The sequence below is a fragment of the Primulina huaijiensis genome, chromosome 9 (assembly GCF_012295235.1).
Source record: "Primulina huaijiensis isolate GDHJ02 chromosome 9, ASM1229523v2, whole genome shotgun sequence".
NCBI lineage: Eukaryota > Viridiplantae > Streptophyta > Magnoliopsida > Lamiales > Gesneriaceae > Primulina > Primulina huaijiensis.
In genome coordinates this window covers 22,804,775-22,825,234 of record NC_133314.1, presented here as the reverse complement: position 1 = coordinate 22,825,234, position 20,460 = coordinate 22,804,775, and the positions used below count along the sequence as shown (strand labels likewise).

Below are 20,460 nucleotides of genomic sequence, written 5' to 3'. Positions count from 1 at the left end.
CCAGAAAGTATATGTTTAAATAAAATTTATTTGACTTTTTTTTAGAGTTATAATTTTCTAATATGTAATCTCTTTGTTTATAACATAACAATGTTGTTCTCGTTGAGAGTCTATGTAGTTGAAATTATGAACTATAAAAAAGGCTGTCAACGGATCATGTCGATTATCGAAGGAAAAAACATATTATAGGCTGGATTAAGGTGTAATATGAATGCATTAAATACAGTAAGTGAAAGTCGTTTAAAGTAGATCACCGCAGATGTCGGCTTCTACAAATGTCTCACATTGAATATTAAAACAAATTAAAAATAACTTATAAACTCATGAAGTTATACCACCCAATACTTAATCTTTTTCATATGATACCCCTAATGTGTTTATAAGGGCTGTTCTCATATCAATGTCGATAATTGCAACAAAAAAAATACATATTATATGCTAAATTAAAGTGCATGTTGCATGCGCTAAATACTGAAAGATAAGTAATACTGAAAGATAAGTGAAAATCGTCTAGAGTAGGCCGCAGCAAACATCAGCTTCTAAAAAGATCGGCAATGTTACAAATTTCTCATATTGAATATTAAAATAATAAAGAGTAGTTTATAAACTCATAATATTATATCTCTTAATAGACAATCCTTTTGAGACGGTAACACCAATGAGTTTATAACCTAACGAGTGTGGTATTGAATGTGTGCGCTAATTTTTCTTAAATGTATCTTTTATAAATTATTCTTTGAGTTGATAAATACATGCATGTTCTATGTATCTGATATATGAATTCCATAATTTCTGTCGACACGATATTCATGCATTGAGTGAGTCACAATGTGGTTATGAGCCGATAATGCAGCGACCAACGTTACAGTTATCAAAAGATTTTTCTGAATATTTAACACAATGAATCATGTACTCGGTGGTGATGTAGTTCGAGCTTTGGCCTTTATTCATGAATTAAAATCCTCTCAGAATCGAATATTTGTAAATCCTATATAATTTTTATGTATAAGCCTCAACGCAAACGTATTCCGGTAAAAGATAATGTCAACAATGCAATCAAACTACAACCATAATTGTGAAACCACTTGTTTAGTTACAAACTCCAAACACCCCAGCAATCATATTTACATGCCGAGTGGGAAAAGACCCAAGAACAAACCAAGAAAATAACAGAACATGACATCAAACTAACAAAAACCAATAAACAGAGGAAAAACAGCAGCAATCTTGTCGTGTCAGTAATGTTAAGCAACACGTGAAGGCTGCTGTCAGCCCCAGGTTGCCCAGTTAGCTGCACTACCAACCCTTGGCATGCTGTTAGCTTTCGAATAAGCATCAACTGCAAAATATGATCCACACATCGCCCCCTCACTATCGATTCTTGGCATTGCTTTCATCTTATACGTTGGATGCTCAAAGCTAATTAGTCCTCCTTCACTATGGTACATGCACCCTGTGCATTTCACCCGAAAACATTCAAGAAAATTGTCTTTGTTTTATAACGAACGGCTCGACAATTCTTACATTCCTACAATTGTCGTGATCCAATGTAGTAGCACGAAATAAATTGACATACCAGCAGGAAATGGTGCAAATGATTTTCCACAGCTTGCTTTTATGAGATCCACATTTTCTGAGATCATAACAGAGCCATCAACAGCTATGCCCCAATACAGGCTTACTGTTTTATCAGCACCCTGCCAACAATTTTGACCCAAATTCGTCATATTTTTCTCACCAAATTACAAAAAAGAAAAAGAAAATTTTTCACGACGTGTTTGTACGTACAAGCGCAGCAAACACAGATCCAGCTTTGTTGTCATAGATCACAAACCCAAAACTGCCCTCGAGATCTTGAATGACTCGATGGGCTGGGAGAGGACCCCGGTCACGTAGGGTCCGATAAGCTTCAATCACAAACATGGCCTCATTGCCACCCTTTGATAGCCCATATTGTTTGTTGAGTGTGCACAAGTTATTTAAATTCCCCAGGAAAATACAGTATATATCGTCTGTTGAACAGAACATCCTGCAAAATACAATCTTGGATCAGATATCCTATCCCAAAACACGTAAAAATCTTCAACACTCAAAAGACAAGCTTCGCCCATGACGTAAATCGATAAATGACTCTAATCAGATTCAATGAATATCAATATAATCTCCATTTCTCACGACGAAAATTTCATGCATTTTACCTTTTGCGTGACATGACTGAGCTTTGAGGTGGTGCGTAGGCCAAACTGGCCTTGTCAGCAAATGCAAGAGAGAAGCCATTATTGGGATTTGAAGCCAAGAAATCATTCAAAGTCTCTTCCGGAGTCTTGGGTTTACGAGAAGCCTGTGACGAGGCTTGGCTATGCAACTCCTTAGGTGGATCTACCACGCCATTCTTGAATGCACACAACATTTTTCCTTGCTTTTTCTCCCCTTACTTTCACTGCCCTTCTCCTTTCTTTACTCTCTTTTAACGAAAAAAATCAATGCTAACAGTATAGATCTAAACGGATTAACGTAGAAAACGAAGGGTCTAGTGCGAAATGTAGGAATGGTTATGGAAACTTTGGATGGGAGGTCGAGTATTTATAGGTACAAGTAGCAGAGTAAAATTAGGTGGCAATCTTATCCATATACACCCCCAATAACCATTAAGGATTAAAAGATTTTGCTGGGAAAAATGAATACAAATGGGAATTGGTCCAAATTCGGGCGCTTCTTATCCACAAACCTTAAATTCAGGCGACCGTTGACACTTAGCTGAGTCAGCAAATCCCTTTAGTCTCCTCCTTTCCTTATTTTATATAGATATACAACGCCATAGATACACGTGGGTGAACGATCTGTTAATTATCAATTAATTAAATAACAAATATATATGTTACATCAGTATCATATTTTTATGTCAAATTTTTTTCGTCTGTCCAGTCCAATTTTCATATTTTCTTTTACCAATCTATTCTTATTTTGTTTATTTTTTTTATTACTAATTTATTCATTTAATTACTAAAATATTCATTAAATATGGGGTAAATGGGGATTTTTTCGGGTAAAATTTTATTTTCTAATAAATTTTTTAATTTGTGAATGGGGATTATTTATAAGAGCTAGGATCATCTATTTAGAAAATTAATCATATTTGTTCTAGTGATAAATAAGATACATTGGAAGAAGGATAATACATAATTATTTTATGAAATAAATTTTTATGAATGTGACTTCAATGTTAAATTTCATTTCACTATTTAAATGAGTATCATATTTATATCATTTATATACATCTAAAAACAAGTAAACAACAATAGTACACAAGAATATCATGGTTAGATGGTAAGAGTAGGGGGTGTAAACGCGTCGAGTCGAATTGGACTCGACTCAATTTATTTTCTGTTTACTCAAGCTCGAGCTCAACTCATGTATATATTGAGTTACTTGATCTCGAGTTCGAAAAGTTCTAAAATCTAAATTCGAACATTTAAATCTCGAGATCGAACTCGTGCTCAGATTTGGATATATATATTGACAAAAATATCAATTATTTTTCATGTTTTTATTAGTATTCAAGTAGCTACTCAAGAACAAAGAGGATGCTTTTAGAATCGATATATATTGAGTTCAAGTTTCACGCATGTGATTTTATGTCTACGTACGACCTATTTATTACACATAATTTAATAATACCACCAAATACAACTCATTATAACCAAAAACTAATATTATTCACATTTAAAAGTGTTCGATCGTCATGCTACATCCTAGAGCGATGAAATTCATCTTCATTGGATATCCAGAGGGTCTTTAAGGGTTACAAAATGTAGAAATTGGAAACGCAGGACCTAGGTTCTTTAACACAAAAGATATAACCTTTGATGAATCAAGAATGGGATACTCTCTTAAGAATATAATCTTGGCAATCATATAGATAACAAGATAGATTCTCAAGTTGAGATGGAGCTACTGGAACATGATTCAGTTCATGAAATGTTTGATCAAGATATAACCTTTGATGAATCAAGAATGGGATACTCCTAAGAATACCAATCTTGGCAGTCATATAGATAACAAGATAGACTATCAAGTTGAGGCGGAGCTACTGGAACATGATTCAGTTCATGAAATGTTTGATCAAGGGGGGTCAGCACAAGGCCAAACTGAGAAAGATGTGGATGCACCACCAGCAGAAACCACAAACTCCTACACACTGGACAGGGATAGACAGAGGAGGGAAATAAGACCTCCTCAAAGGTTTGGCCAAGGAGACTTGATAATGTATGCTCTGAATGTAGCAGAGCAGGTGGAGCTATTTGAAGCAGCCTCATTCAAGGAAGCAATGTCAAGCACAAAAGGAATTGGGAGGAAGCCATGAATGAGGAAATACACTCCCTCCTCGAAAACAACACTTGGCAGTTAGTTGAAAAAGCAAAGGGGGCGGAGGATTTTAGGCTGCAAATGGATTCATAAAATAAAAGAGGATTCTACAGGAGATGACAAATTCAGATACAAAGCAAAGAATAGTAGCCAAAGAGCATTCCTCGATTGAGGGAGTAGACGTTAATGAGATAAATTCTCCTCAAGTGAAACATTATTCAAAAAGGCTAGTACTGACAATAGTCACTCAATTGGATTTTGAATTGAAATAACTAGATGTGAAGACAACCTTCTTGCATGGTGATCTTGAGGAAACCATTTTCATGGAACAACCTGAAAGGTGCTCATCCTCAAGCAACATAAATAAAGTGTTTTTCCTAAAGAAATCACTTTATGGTCTGAAGCAGAACCCGAGAAAATGGTATAAGAAATTTGATAAATTTACTAGTTACTACCATAGGACTCATCCCTGGACTTGACATACCAGACAAATGTCGGCATCTGATTTTTAATTGAGATTAAATTCTGTTAAATTTTAACTCCCAAATAAATGCAACTACCCTATCAAATCAGAAGGGGATTTTATGAATCAATCACATCCGGCATCAATTTTGTTTTCTCCAAGATGTAGTGAAGCGCATTAAATCATTACTCAGGACTTGAAAAATAAATTAACCGCATAATGTGCATTGCTATCTGCGAAACTAACACTAATGGCCATGCAAAAAGCCAAGTATCCATCCTACCTTTTTATATACATAGCTCGGAGGAAGCTCCAAGCCAAAGCTAGTCAGTTTTCTTGATTACCTCCATCCGCAGCTAAACAACTAATCAGATTTGCACCACCAATACCATCTTGTTGCATCCGTGTCCTGACTAAATTTCCAATACCTGAGCCTGATGGCATCTGCTGCATGAAAAATTTCTCTGTGACATGTGGGTGCAACTGTTTCGTTGTTCCAGACTCTGATACAGGCGAAAAGTCTTCCTCTCGCTCTGGATGAATATTAAGGTCTATTTGACCTTTCAACGGCGAGGGTGAAGACTTTCGCCCATTATGATAGTCAACACAGACTATCTTGCTTACCTCTCCCCGACTCGGGGTAATATTTCTGGCGTCAGTGACTCTGTGTGTGTCAACATTGTGCACTTGTTCAGGGAATTGTTGCTGCTGCGACTTCTGGGAGGCAGATTCACCAATTTCTTCCAATTGATGCTTCACGTACCTCTCCATCAAAGTTCGAAAACAATGTTTAGATGAACTGCAGATCGCACAATCACATGATTGTTTGTGCTTAGAGCTTTCCTCAGTGGGAAACCATGGGCGCTTTGACCTGGAGTGCGATGGAGCTGAAATGCCCTCATCATCTCCTAGGGTAGCCAAATTAGCAAGAGTATCGAGTCTTTCCTGAGTGACAAACATATCTGCATTCTTTGTGGTGATCTCCCCTCTCTTTGAAGAAACTAGATGACATCAAGAAAACAATATGTAAATGTAAGAAATATAGAAGGAGAATATACAACCATGGCAATTTCAGAGACAAAAGTTGCACCTTTGTTGATGGCTGGTAAAATATCTTCCAGCTTTTCTACAGCTAATTCCTCAGCATCCGAACATCGAGATCTGATGGATAAAAGATGGGAAGATATAAAGGAATCAGTAAACTGGCTAAGACAAGTAAACATTAGTTGAAAAGCTCCAAGACAAACTTCCTTGAAATGTTCTAAAGAAGGAACACTAAGACAAGACAACATTAACTGAAAAGTCCAAAGCAAACTTCTTCCTTGAGCTTAGTTTGATGTATTTGTTTGCCAATAAGAGCTGGGGTAGTAAAAACTAGGGCACTGGCACGTTTAGAAACTGCAGTTCTGGTGTAGAATAACCCATATAAAAATTGAAATAACGTAAACAAACACAAAAACTAGAAAAAGCTTAAAACAGTCTACAATGAAAAAGGAATAGATGAGCAAACATTGACTTAGCATTGTAGTATATGAACAGAAAGTTCACAATCAAAATGGAAATCCACCATACCTGTCAAGGTCCCATACATTCTCTGAACATATCCATCCAGAAGGAAGAAGAACATCTTCAGGAACTTTACGCCACTTAAAACAGTCCTCACATTGAACCCACTTTATCTTTTCTCTGAGAAATCAAAGGACTCAATTTCAGCAATCCTCTGGATATGAATGTGCACATGCGTGTGAATGCACGAGTGAGAGAGAGATTTACGCCAATAAAAAGGAACGCACCCGAAAGGATCTGTTGCCAGTATAGTTGGCCTTCCAATAATTGGCGCAGTTCCCTAAAGAGAGAATCCTATGAGGATGCTGGAGAAGAAAATAAATGACACGAAAGAAAAAACTTTTGTGTGTGATTATCAGTCTTGCTAACATGATAATCACAGTCGATCATCAGACATCTAAAACTTGTCCCCATGAAAAGTCACAAATTTACAGGAAAGTTAACTTAAGAACTGGAGGCTATGGTAGAGATACTGCAGGTTAAATCAAAACTTCCCATGTGGAACCCACTCCCCTTTAGGTTTGCGCACATTCAAAATCTCTAACACGCACCCCCATGACAAGGCACAAATTTACAGGAAAGCAAACATAAGAGCTGGAGACTATGGTAGAGATACTGCAGATTAAATCAAAACTTCCCATGTGGACCTCACTCCCCATTAGGTTTGCATGCACATGCCATATCTAAAAAAAAAAAGAAATAGGACGTGGCTTATTGCATTGACCCTCCTTGTATCCTACAATGCCAACTCACAAGGAAAGGCAAAATATCAAAAAAGCTTTAAACCCCATATGAAGGTATTTTACAATCATGTGCTTTTCAAAATCACACACATATATACCATTTGCGGGGACTTTACGCTTGATTTTAAACACACGGGGTTTGAAAAGATAATTAATTTCATATAAGAGGTTGCGTATGCTCCACAAGAAATGCAGTTCGTCAGAATCTCAAGTTTGAAGGTGCAACATGTACCTAGAAGTAAACCAAGAGCTACACTATACCAAACAAACTGGTAGCTATATACCAAGCAGCAATGGTACTTTTACAAACAAGAATCTTGGTACCTCGAATTCTTCAAATTCACATCCGTCTACAACAAAAACTGAAGGAACAATTTTCGCAGGCGGACACATCAATCCTTGAGCTTCATCCGTACTGAGCTTGAGCTCTATATCATTCTCAATTCTAAGGCGCTTACACTTTGAGACCAAAATGCTCCCCTTCCCCTTGCTGCTATAAATAGGCTTAGTTTCATGTATTTCAGAAGTGGTTCTTCCAATATCTGCCTTGGAAACATGGCTGATCGGCTGGAAGCTACTATGTGATTTACCTTTCATGTGACCGTTTACTGTTATCCCTTCCACACATTTATTTTTAGCTTGATAGTTCTCTGGGATCAAAACATTATTTCCTTTTATGACAGATCCGTCTCCCTTTGAACAGAACAGAAAAACTGAACTCAATAATGATGAATTTCCAATAAACAATAAATAGGAAATACTTATATATTTAATCAATGTCATTAGTATGAATGCATACGAAAATTCAATGGGGCGTAATTACATATGGATCTTTCTCCATCCAAGCGCTCATAATAAATAAATATAAATCAGCTTGCAATGCAGAAAGCATACTTATACAACAAGATACCCTGGAGTTGTTTCAAATTATTGTAATGTCATATTATGTACCACCTCAAATTCCAAGCCAAGCCATCTTATAAAAAGATAATAAATAAATAAATAAAATAGTAATACTTATGTATCTATATTAAATTGTGTTTATTTTATTAGTGACAAGATTAAAATTTTGCATGAAATACATTTTGGCATGAATATTTAATTAAGACATTATACTGTTTGATTGAAAAATAAACCTGATCTGGGGATGGAATGCTCGAAGACTTTCTGCCCCCCATGACCAGATTTCCTTCAGGTTCCAGCTTACTAAATGTTACTGCCAAGAAATGTCATGAATGATTTTGCGAATGAGCAACAGAAAGATAAAAGAATATGCTCGATCAAAATGCATGACACAGTGGTGCTAATTAATTACCAACATCACCAGCCTGCAGTCTTAAAGATTGTATACAAGGAGTGATTCCTTCCAGGACATACATTCGGCTATTATTGTTTGGCCAGAATCGAAATTGAAATACCCATTCCTTTCCCTTCACATCCAATACTTTCAAAGGTAAACCTTCTGGCTGAGCGATTGGTGGAAAATAGGCCTGTCTCACCACAAATGAAGCACCTTCTTTTAGTTCTTTAAATTTGAAAACTAGGAAAGATTGTTCACTATCGAAATGAAGGATATACCAGGTGAAGACAGATGCAACACACTGACCTCACATCAGATCAAGCTAAAAATACCACAGGCTATCATACAATCATAAAAGATGAAAAATTATTACTGTCTCCTGTCCTTTGCTTCCGTTTACAGGGTAACAATTTCAGGAAAAATTACAAACGATAGCCAATAGCTTCATTGAAAGATGGATTTCTTCTCTCACGTGACAAGTGTCTTCCTTGTTAATGCAATGACATTACTGGGATGATACCAATCCAGACAGTCAACAGAAACCCACAACACGAATTTAACAATATAAAAGAAAACACACTCCTCATATCCACATCACATGTCTAATTTCTAATATCTAAGTCCCTATACTCCAACATTTTAGCTGATAGCCCTCTTCTGAGGAACCCAGTTCACTGGGTTTTTGTGACATCTTAGCACATGCCTAATCTTGACTCAGAAACCAAACCACAAAGCAAATTCAAACATTTACACGTGTATACAGTATAAATAGCAAAATAGTACAAAGCAATAAGTAAGTTAATCAGAACAGTTCTTATGTAATCGCTCACCTCTGCACATTTTTTTGGCAGCACTAGGCGGCCGATACGTCCAGCATCACTAGCACTTAAAATTTTCTCAAACAATGGGGTGATAACTGACTTTGAGCTAATGATAAATTAAGGCAAAATCAAGGGAAAGATCGGTGAAATACCAAGTACAATTGCCGAATAATATTCAAATGGATTTTAAGCAAGCATCACAGGGTATGCCACAATAAATTAGCTGCATAACAAAGAGAAACTGGACTTCAAGAATTTAGTGATGATTATTCTTGGGAAACAAAACTGTAACATGAACCCTTCGACGCAATAGGATACTAGCTTGAATTTTGTAGAAGTTCCTCCTCAGTTATTTGGGGCCGATACCGAGGAAGCAACTGATTTCTGCTCCGACCATCTCCTTGGACCCTACCATTACGAACCTGAGTCTTGCCACATGAATCCATTCGATAGTGACTGCTAACCTTCTTGTCGACCGGAATTGAAATGGTATTTTGTGTTGAAAAAGTTGCAGAGAGCTGTCCAGTATCATCTTGTTCAGTTTTGGATGAAGATGCAGTGGTTAAACTGAAATTTGAAGAATCATCTATGGGAAATATTATCGGCTGGATATTATTTATGGAGAGAAATGGATGCTCTTTTGGATTAAGTGCTGCAGCAAGACAAAAACATAACTGAGTGGCAGAAAATTTCCATGCAAAGTCAGGAAGTGACAGAAATGATAAGTTCTCAACAGTCCAATATAATTACCAGCATGCCCATTCTGAAACGTGTCAAATGGGCCAGCTATCAACTTTCCATTAAAACATCTTTCATCAGGAAATTCTCGCTTTTTCTCTGGTGAAGCAGCAGGTAATCTCTCAGAAGTGCCAAATAAATTAATGCCACCTAATACATCAATTTCGAAGGGCATTCTTGTCTGTGCATCAGATTGGACATTAGACTCCTTGAATAAACTGGGTGCGATTCTCCATGGAACTGGGCCCGAGCCAACTATGGAACCTAATGTTTTCACCGAGAAACCCTTCCTTCTTTCAAATTGTGAAGGAAAGGATTGTGAAGGTGGCGGCCACGCCGGATTTGGAGTCTGGAAGAATGGAAAAGGAAAAGTTATGTTCCTGAACGTGATAGCTAAAATATATGAAAGAGAACAACGTAGTTTGGTGAAGCATGATTTATTCCTCCAGTGGTTATATTAAACTTAGCTTTTCATAAAGGTCATTACAACTAAAGATTGTTCGGGGTTTTTCAATTTATCAAAAGTTTTATGCAAGATTCATAGATATAATAAAAATTCATCCACGAAGTGTACATAATCCTATCTTGAGAATAAAAACACTAAATAAAGAACCAAATCACTCTTACCAAAACGAAACTTTTTCTTGCACATGTTAGGCACTCTATCCCTCCAGCATCCAAGAGTACGAACATATGGAACGACACTATACAACCACAATGTATTTGCTGCAATGAGGATTCGACATTCAACATGTACACATTCTCAGAAATTTATATAAAAAAAAGAAAACTAGAATTTCAATTTTTACACACCATTTTGTAGAAACTCTTGGTAAAGCCTAAAGCTACCTTACCTTTCCACAAGATTCACAGCATCTCCAACCAGAAGTACTCGAGTGAAAAGCCTCACAAAATTTTCCTTCCTCATAAGCAGAACTGAATTTCAATTAAACTACATCAATTTTCAAAGAAACTAAATAAAATGAGTTAAGAAGAAGCAGCTTCCACAAGTACAATGAGAGAAGGAAGTACGACTCAAAAGTCAAAACCTAGCTTAAATTTCAATTCCTAGCAGATGTTCCATTAATTGGGAAAATCAAATCAACAACTGACAGATTTACACACAGATGGCGAATCATCAAAATTTAGACAAAACCTGTAAATCTTACGTTTTCACTTATTTTATTCAGGACGCCAAAACTGGACCCGACGTTAGCAATAGAAAAGAATATTCCAAATAAAATCTTTCAAACAATAAGAATTGGGTACACAATGCAGTTAACAAAAACTAAAATAAATTAATTCTCTAAGTTGTGATGCCAAATAAACTATACTGACACCAAACTTCGATATTCAATTACTGAAATTTGCAATCTACATGGTTATATTTTCAATGCAGATTTCAAAACTCGAAGCTTCGACTCTGGACCATCCTACAGCCATGTAAACTTAACAAACAATTCAAATTAACCACGATGTCCGTTCCAAAGTTCAACATTTTTCTCCTTCTCAAGCTCAATCCCCGTTTTCCTATTCTAAAATGCTTCACGTGAATGTAAATGTAATCAAAGGATGGACGAGGAAGTATAACAATCCAAATCCAAGACATCATGAATACAGTTGGGTACCATAAACCAAAAAATCCAGAAAATGCTAACTGCATTACAATCTCCAATCCAAAACCTACATCACGCAGAAAAGATAAGAGTGAAAAAATTTGCGTATAGTAAAGCTAACTAGTCAAACACCACCCCACCACCAAAAGAAATGGTCGACGAAATTAAACAAAAAACATCAAATTTAAACTGGTGCTAGGAAAATGAGAATTCAGGAAAAAAACAAAAAAAAAGTAAGTCAATTATCATACGCGCAACGATCGCATAGGCGAGCGTACTCGCCGGTACGGCGACGCCAACCATTTCTCCACTTCTCAGATGCCTCTTTGCAGTTTGAGTTGAAGCAAACATTCTTCGACGAAGAAGAAGACATCACGAAACAGGGCCCTAACCAGAAACTATGAGATTCAAGGATTTTCTCCAGAAAATAGCCACAAGAAGGAATTTTTTTGCACTCTGAGACAAAGCCATCGTTAAATATTCATGCTGAGGCGTAAAAAAAACAAATTGAAATGCAAAACCCTAGATTCAACTGAACACGGAGAGTTCAATGACAGCAAGAAAAGATAGGAAATAAATCTCAGGGAAGAGAGCCGGGGACTGAGATTTTAGGGAGAAACGAAGCCAAGAGTGTAAAAATATAATAATACAGCTTAGCATTCTAAATATATTATATTATTATTTTTGGGTATGCTAAAGAAGAGAGAGACCAGCTGCTTTGTGCTACCTGGGGTGGTTGTGTTTTGGAAAGTCTTTATCTATTTACATCGGTAAAAATCGATTCGAATTTTTTTTTAAAGTGACACAATAAAAAATATATCTCACAAAATTGATTGGACGCTCTCGTTCATGCAAAATCTTAAAGCTTTTCTCATTTAAATTAAATTATTTAAACTTTGGTCCCATTTAAATTATTTCGTTCTTCTTAAATGATGAGTGGAGGTTAGGGATGGCAATTTCCTCCGAACCCGTTGGAGGATCCGATACTCGACCCGAATAGAAGAGGGTATGGAGGAATTTTTAGACCGATTAAATAATTAGGTAATCGGGTATGGGGATTTTAGGGTTCGGGTATGGAGACGGGTTTGATATAATCCGACCCACACCCGACTTGAATACCCATTTAAATTAATATATATATATATAAATTATATTTATTTTTTCTATAAAGTTTATTTTGCAAATTTTTATCATTAATAATTTTTCTTATTGTTTATTTAAATAATTTTTTAAATATTCATAACTTCATTGAAACAATTTAAATTTAAAAAAATTCAATTGTATATGATAATATGGTATTTGGGTAGGGTATGAGTATCCGATAATCCGATGGGTATGAGGATGGGGATGAAATTCAATACCTGATGGGTATGTGGATGTGTATGGGGATAAATTTAATAAATGGGTATGAGAATGAATGTATGAAATACGACGCATACCCTACCCATTGTCATCCCTAGTAGATGTGGACACTAATAAGTTTTTTTATTTTTGGGTGTGTTATTTCTGTAGCCAAACCCTAAGGGTCGGGTGTTATCCAATTTTTTTATTTAAAAGGTTATATAAAATATATTAAATTTAAATGTATAGTTTTAAAGTAATTAAAATATATTGAAACAAAAGAATGATTATCAACAAAAATATAACAAAAAAACAACTGTATTTTAATAAATTTATCATATTATCTAAAAAAAAACATTTGAAAGATTTAAAATCAGGTACCACATGAACTATCCTATAAATGATCCAATTTTTTTATACTAATTGGATTTGGTACGGATCGGAACTCTAATTACCTGATTGCCACACCTGATCAAGATTATTTATATATTGGTTTTCGACTTTTAATAATTTTTATTGAGTTTAAAATTCTAGAGGTACCCAGTGAAAATTAGTACAAAAAATTAAGAACGAACACACACTAATAGAAGGCACAGGTAGCTCATACCCCACATGTCACCAGCTGAACTTAAACATAAACAGATTCGACAGTTACTTTATATTTGTATTTCATCTTCGTCTTCTTCTAGAATATACACCAATGCACGTTTTTTCGCAGCAAAAACACAAGCCACAACGTTAAATTGTACCAAGTATCAACACTAGGAACATCCTTCAACTGCTATTAACAGATTCCATGATATGAACTAGAAAGTTTTAGTTACTAATTCATCAAATAGCTCATTGTGTTTAATTGTTCATTATAAGCAATATCTCTGTCTTCAGAGAGCATGCAACAACTGAATTTATTATTATTATTATTATTATCAAGGGAAAAAGGCTTGAGTGCAGGATATCATGCACCTGTAAATATATAGTGTCTTGAAATACGCACAAACGGAAGGCCAGCTGCTTGTATGATCATCATCCGAGCATTTCTTGAGCTCTCAGAAGTGGAAGTTGCTTCATTCAGCAACAAGACAAGTCGTGCATCCTGATTATATAGAATAAGTGAGAAATGACAAGTCCATTTAGAGTAAATGACAAGAACATTCTTTTACTTACTTGCTACAGATAAATATCTGCACGGCCATATCCATCAGGAGCTCGTAACAATGCAGCTTCCAGCTAAGTATGATGATCTTTTAAATTGTCTAAATCACGCATGAGCCCTCTACATATGCCGATGCAATGTGTAATGTATGGAAACGTCATAATAAAAGATGAATAATCAGCAAGACTTTGATCAACAGTTCGATGATTCATAACCACATGTGAAAGCTCCTGCGAAAGAGGAAGAAAAGTTTGTAAATGCTAAGCTCATGATAGCTCATACGCGATCACTCTTCAACATTGTAGCACATAATGCAACAAATGCGGATTGAGCACACAATGTTTCGGAACCTATTGTTTCTATGATGCAAGAAATGCCCGAGCAATTAGGATGAAGCGATGAAGAAGAAAGAAGGTTCGAGTCTTCCGTGACCAATGCTAGCAAATCCTTTTTCTGGATTCCATTCAGCTATCTTAATCTGCTTAATTACCCAAAACACAAATTATGACAAAATTTACGGCATATTTAATTTATACTCGAAGCCAATTTGACGAATTTACTAATATGAAGATATTTTTTTGTTATACTATAATATTGTTACGAAATAATATTATTACTTTGATAATTAAAATACCTAATTATGTAAATTGAGGTAAAATGTTTAAAATTTTGTACTACGTCAGTCGTCAATATTTATAAAAATTCATTTAAATTTCGATCAGTTTGCAATTGCATAAAAAAATTTAAAATTCTCCACGATGGTATTTGAAGACTTTTTATGATTAAAAAAATCTAGTTTGAACATGATTCTATCTATCGTAAAATTCTTTTTCTATTTATTATATATGGATGTTAGTTTATATTAGGTATGATTATGTCAAAATATTTAAGTATATAGGAAAGTTGTTTAAATTTTAAAACGATTTAAACATTAATAAATAACATGTAAAGATAATATTGTCGATTTGTAAAATTAAAAAGTAAAATGAAGGGTAAGCGTAAATATCACTTCTTTGAACTTCTGTTTCTAAATATTATTTACACCGAAAATATGGGGGAAAAAATTACTTCTGAGGAACTTTAAGAAATATATTTAACTGAAAATATAATAACTGTTTTTACCTTTAAAGTTTAAACCAACGCATACCCAAAACATGTTTCTGCTTGCGGAATGTGGGTTATTTTGTTTTATATTTTTGGGTTAATTGCAAAAAAACCCCACTACAAAAATGATTTATGAATTTCTAATGTTTTTAAATCTTGAGAACACACCCTCTTATTCAAACGTGTTTGAAAACACGAGAGTTGAAAGATAATTTTTCATGAGAATTTTCAGTGATTCTGAGATTTCATAAGGTAATGGATACAATTATTCCTATATTATTTTGGGTAAAACAAGCAATAATTGTATCATCAAATGCAGTAGGTTATCCGTGCTCCAAAATAAGGCAGTTAGTTAAAAAAAAAAACATTACCGATATTGTTGGAGAAAGGACTTCAACATTTCTATGGTTGCAAGGAAAAACAGGGATCTGGCCAACACAGACACTCTTTGGTATTACGAAAATCCAAGATCAAGTAAAAACCTCTGGTATTCGATGAGCCAAAAACCCAAAAAAGAAAAATGAATATGAATCTCCAATAAGAGAAGTTTTAAACATATTTGAAGATCTAAACATGCTTATTAGTTCATCAAGAAAATAAAATAGTTCACACTCAAAAAACATTCCTGAATTAGGGAAACAACAAGCCGCGGAATCATTTTCGTGTTTGCCCGACTCCTTTAGTAATGGAAATTTTTTACCCGGATTCCTATATGGGAATGACAGCCTGCTCACATAAAATCGTAGTCATCGTAACCATCATAATCATCGACAACCACCTCATCATCTGTTTTGCCAACATGAAGCTGTTTCTTCTTCCCAGCTATAAACAAGAGAATACTTGGTTAAAAGAAACGATCACATTATCTATCACAATAATATTAGAATCAAACAACTGAAAATTGGTATACTTGTCTTCTTTTTGCTGGCATTAGCTTCTTTTTCTGCTTTAATTTTTTCATTTGCAATTGCTGTAACCGAAGACGCAACTTCCTTGGCATCTGCGCCTTTCAAAGATTTCATCGACAATCTCATCACAGCTTTCAGCAATCCAATATAATGATAACTTTTCTGACGTATGAGAAAATACACGGTTATAATTCTTAAGTAGCAAATCAATGAAAAGGAATGAAGCAAACATCACAAACCTCGTATGGACGAAGCGTATGAGAGATAAGTTCTGCATATTCTGAGAAATCACTCTCACTTTTGGGGATAAAATTATCGAGTGTTTTTTCATCATCCTTTTTGGCAAACAACTCTGCAGTGGACTTGTAATCAGCTTCTTCAACAAGTCTGTGAAAACCATCATATCCCATTTTTAATCATAGAATTTTTAAAAAGGTCCTGTCAACTATATCAACACCCATGCCTTCCGTTCCAATAGTAAAGGAAATAAGCATTAAATGAATGGCTTAGAACTGTGACAAAATAATATATGCAGCAGATGATGAAAGTCTTCAAGGGTGAACCGACCAAAGTGGACAAATCAACTGAAGGTCAGGCATGTTAACAACCCAATCTCCAACCGTGTAGACATGAAAATAAATGGCTCTGACTGACAACCTGACAGGCAATTGAACTAGTAACATGTAATGAAACAGAAATGATAAGATAACCGTTCAGCCTAATTTGCTGCACCCCAATGTCAACATTAGACCCCAAAAAACTTACAAATGATGATTTTATAAAGCATAGCATCTTGCAACACTGACATATGAAAAACCATACCTCTGTTGGCGAAATTTTTCATTTATAGGATCTAAGGATTCCTTTGCAGTTTCAACAACTTTCTCAATGACTTTCCCTTTCTTTTCATCCAATTTAGATGGTGCCTTCTTAGGGACCTTTTCAGGAGTAGGCTCAGCTTTAGGTGCCTGACAAAATCATTCAGTGAAAGAGAATCCAATTCAATGGGTCAATACATCAAACATGCACTAAAAATAGTCCAACATCATAGTATACCATGAGAACTTTATATTCGTAATGTATCCTCTCAAATGATTCACGACAAAGTATGAATTGACATGACATATTATATTAAAAATGTCCCCACAAATGTTATATCCAACATAAATAACTTTCTAATCAAGCAAATACAAAAGGAGTTAAAGATCACATCTTGACATTGGACAAAAACACGTTGAGACACCAATATATTTGATAATCTTAAGTCATAGCAAAATGCCATAAAAACGTATACCAACATGCAGCATCTGAAGTCACTGGTTTGCATCGAGAGATGTTATCTTTGAAACACAATCAGAACTTATGAAATGACAGGAAGCAACAAAGTGCACATTTAACATTACTCCATTGCATTTAATCAAAACATTCCCCAACGACAGGAAGTAACAAAGTGCTCTTCTAGCATTGTTCCATTGCATTTAATCAAAAGATACCCTGTAAATTCAACTTCGTACTAAAGCAAGTGTCTTGATATAACTATTTTTTAATCAACGTTTTGCATCTTTTACATGAACAAAAATCATATAGAATTACCAAACGCACAACCTTACCCATCAATGATGAGGGCAGAAGTGTAATTCCACAATCCATACATCACTAATAAAATAATGGATATACAAGTGTCAGATAGCACATCATGAATTGAGTGAAAAACAAAATAATAATATCACTTTTCATCAACATTTAAAATTGTTTAAAAATGTATCACATAACAAAATATACCACAGCAGGCTTATCATCATCATCTTCCCAGGAGTCCTTCACGTCGTCATCTTCCAAATCTTCATCATCCCAATTATTCTTCGGCTGCTCCTTTTTTATAAGATCTGGAACATTTTCATCTTCTGAAAGACCAAAAATCGTCAATAAACTGCTATCATATTCATTTAAAGAAAACTGATGAGGATGGATCTTATCATCGTCACTGCAGAAATCAATAATCAATAAGTGGTAAAAAAGAGGGAGACCTCATATATACTTTTGCAGTCCAAAGAATGACATGAATAGGTCAGAGGGACTTCAGCTGACTTATTACTACTGATCGTTGGCCCATACAATCAACAGGAAAAACAAGAAAAATTACTAAACTTACCGGCTTTTGTCTAATGCACATATTTTGCTACAATTACAAGATAAAGTAGATTGTCTAGAAATTTTTTTCTCTAGTATATTTAACCTTTATATATTAAAACATCTTTGCAAAAAAACACCCTAAATAGTTGCCGAGGGAGGGGGGGCGTTTAGGGAGGAAAAAGCACAGATGATAGTTTAGGGAACTATTAAGAAAAATAATGACCCAAAAATACAAACTTTGACATTCAGATAAGATCGACTTAAATTACCCCAGTCATCCATCAAGTTCTGATTGTTCTACACCCGCTGGATGACTTCAGATATCGACAAGTCCTTCTGTTAAAAAGGGAAATAACTGTAAAATTAGCCATTGCAGTAAATCAGAAGAAGCCCTGAGTTCACAATTGTATATCAATCGATTACAATTGTAAGAGCAAATCCTCACCAAAACCCACAATTACAATAAAAAATAAATTAAAAGAGAGAAACCCACGTTTAAACTCAAAAGTCAAAGAAACATAAACAAAAAGGAGTAATAATCACTTCACTTCTCATTAATTGCTGTTTCTTGAAACGAAGGTCTAACCTTTCAGGACGAACTGATCTTGATTTCTTCTGATAATTTACTGATCGAATCAGAAGAAATCAATTTATAAACCTTAATAGAATAATTGATGTCAGTACGGCGAAAAGACGGAGCGCCACGGGGGGAGGGTGACGGGAGAGGAAAAGTGCACAGACGAGATACCAGATAATNTATACACACACACATAAGCAGTTAGGCACCAAATATAAATTGTGGAAAGAAAATGGAAATTTCAACATAATTTTTCCAAAAATATTTACAGTTGTGTTCCAACTCATCATTTGATTTTATTTCGCATCAATGATATGGATGTGAACAAACCAAGTCATTCGCGAGCTATTCGAAACTCAACTTGATAAAAAGTTCGTTCGAGATCGTTCGTGAAGATTATCGAATCGAGCTCGACAATTTAATTGAGTTGAACTCGAGCTTAATAGTATTCGACTAGTAAGCTCGCGAGCTCGAGCTTGTTTATATGACCTGAGCTCGAGTCTATATATTTCTTAAACGAGCCGAACTCGAACTTGAAAATGTTCGGCTCGACTTTACTCGACTCGTTTACATATCTAATTAATGACTTTAACAAAGAATAATTTGAGCATCAAATACAAACTTAATAAATTTTTTGCATAAAAACAAATTTATCTCTAACTCATCAAATTTAAATTCAACTATAAAAGAGTAATCCTTTCTATTATATTTACAATATTTATGTAATTACTTTAAATAAATCATTTATTTTATATCAAATATAAAAATAATATTATTTATAAAATACAAAATTTATCTATATAGTTTTATAAATAATAAAAATATAAAATATAATTATTTTAGTTATTTATTAAGATACTTCAGTTATTTATCGTTTATTTGTAAATTTATTAAATAATCAAATTATTCTTAAAATAACTTTTTTTTTTTAAAAAAAAAACTTTGATATAATCGTTTCATTCATAATAAAAAAAATAATTATTAAAAAACAGAAGTTAAAAATACTACAAATTATCTTACTTAGATAATCATCTAATTAATTAGTAAAAAATCATATAGATATAATTTATTTATAAAGTTTTTATTTCAATATAACTATTTAAAAAATCATATAGAAAAATCTTAATTTTCACTAGTTTTTTTAATGATAGTCCGTTGCCTTCTCAAGAATTTTGAATAAACCCAGTTTCTCTCTGGTTTTTAAATTTTTTGAGGTTCCTTGGAGTTTGTGAACTTTACGTTTCTGGTACTTTGCATTTTGGAATGTCATCTTTGTTTGAATTAAAAGTTTGCATAGTAATTCACTTGTGTTTTTCATTAATTAATTGTTATGTTTTCCGATGCAAGAAGTACTTAAATATGTTTCACTATTGTAGTGAATAATTTTCCCAAATTTAAGGATATAAAAAATATATGTATATACAGGCACGGAGACAGAACATAGAGGTTGGGAGGCCAAAAACAATTTTAAAAAATTTAAGGGGGCAAAACAAATATTAGGAGATAAGATGAAAAAAATTTAATTAATCTTATACCCTTAATCAATTAAATTAAAAAATTGAAGGAGACAGTCGCATCCACCAGCTCCTTTTGGCTCGGTCTCTATGTATATGTGCAAAATTCAACAAATCT

The 20,460-nt window shown here is 34.4% G+C and overlaps 3 protein-coding genes across 6 annotated transcripts; all 3 read right to left on the bottom strand.

The window, feature by feature from the left end:
* Nucleotides 1–1,039: 1,039 nt before the first annotated feature.
* On the bottom strand, nt 1,040–2,855 carry LOC140984081 (stem-specific protein TSJT1-like). Its single transcript, XM_073451248.1, has 5 exons — nt 2,729–2,855; nt 2,199–2,464; nt 1,789–2,029; nt 1,577–1,697; nt 1,040–1,453 (listed from the first exon to the last, which is right to left on the bottom strand). The coding sequence occupies exons 2-5, from the start codon at nt 2,408–2,410 to the stop codon at nt 1,269–1,271; spliced, it is 759 nt and encodes a 252-aa protein (XP_073307349.1). The 5' UTR covers nt 2,411–2,464; nt 2,729–2,855; the 3' UTR covers nt 1,040–1,268.
* Nucleotides 2,856–4,993: 2,138 nt separating this feature from the next.
* LOC140984541 (B3 domain-containing protein Os07g0563300-like) lies at nt 4,994–12,309 on the bottom strand. Of its 4 annotated transcripts, XM_073452036.1 has the most exons (14): nt 11,864–12,309; nt 10,851–10,932; nt 10,624–10,722; nt 10,009–10,345; nt 9,577–9,910; nt 9,268–9,364; nt 8,453–8,627; nt 8,274–8,353; nt 7,462–7,830; nt 6,622–6,674; nt 6,401–6,514; nt 5,919–5,989; nt 5,453–5,829; nt 4,994–5,272 (listed from the first exon to the last, which is right to left on the bottom strand). In XM_073452036.1, the coding sequence occupies exons 1-14, from the start codon at nt 11,983–11,985 to the stop codon at nt 5,156–5,158; spliced, it is 2,427 nt and encodes an 808-aa protein (XP_073308137.1). In that variant the 5' UTR covers nt 11,986–12,309; the 3' UTR covers nt 4,994–5,155. The 4 variants fall into 4 exon arrangements, with proteins under 4 accessions (XP_073308137.1, XP_073308136.1, XP_073308140.1 ...); XM_073452035.1 differs by having other exon boundaries at nt 4,994–5,829; nt 11,864–12,308; XM_073452039.1 differs by having other exon boundaries at nt 4,994–5,829; nt 10,624–10,700; nt 10,851–10,948; nt 11,864–12,307.
* A 3,405-nt stretch (nt 12,310–15,714) lies between these two features.
* LOC140985346 (uncharacterized) lies at nt 15,715–19,007 on the bottom strand. The gene is made up of 7 exons (XM_073453178.1): nt 18,838–19,007; nt 18,521–18,606; nt 17,901–18,022; nt 16,941–17,086; nt 16,358–16,505; nt 16,121–16,280; nt 15,715–16,032 (listed from the first exon to the last, which is right to left on the bottom strand). The coding sequence occupies exons 2-7, from the start codon at nt 18,531–18,533 to the stop codon at nt 15,941–15,943; spliced, it is 681 nt and encodes a 226-aa protein (XP_073309279.1). The 5' UTR covers nt 18,534–18,606; nt 18,838–19,007; the 3' UTR covers nt 15,715–15,940.
* Nucleotides 19,008–20,460: the final 1,453 nt, after the last annotated feature.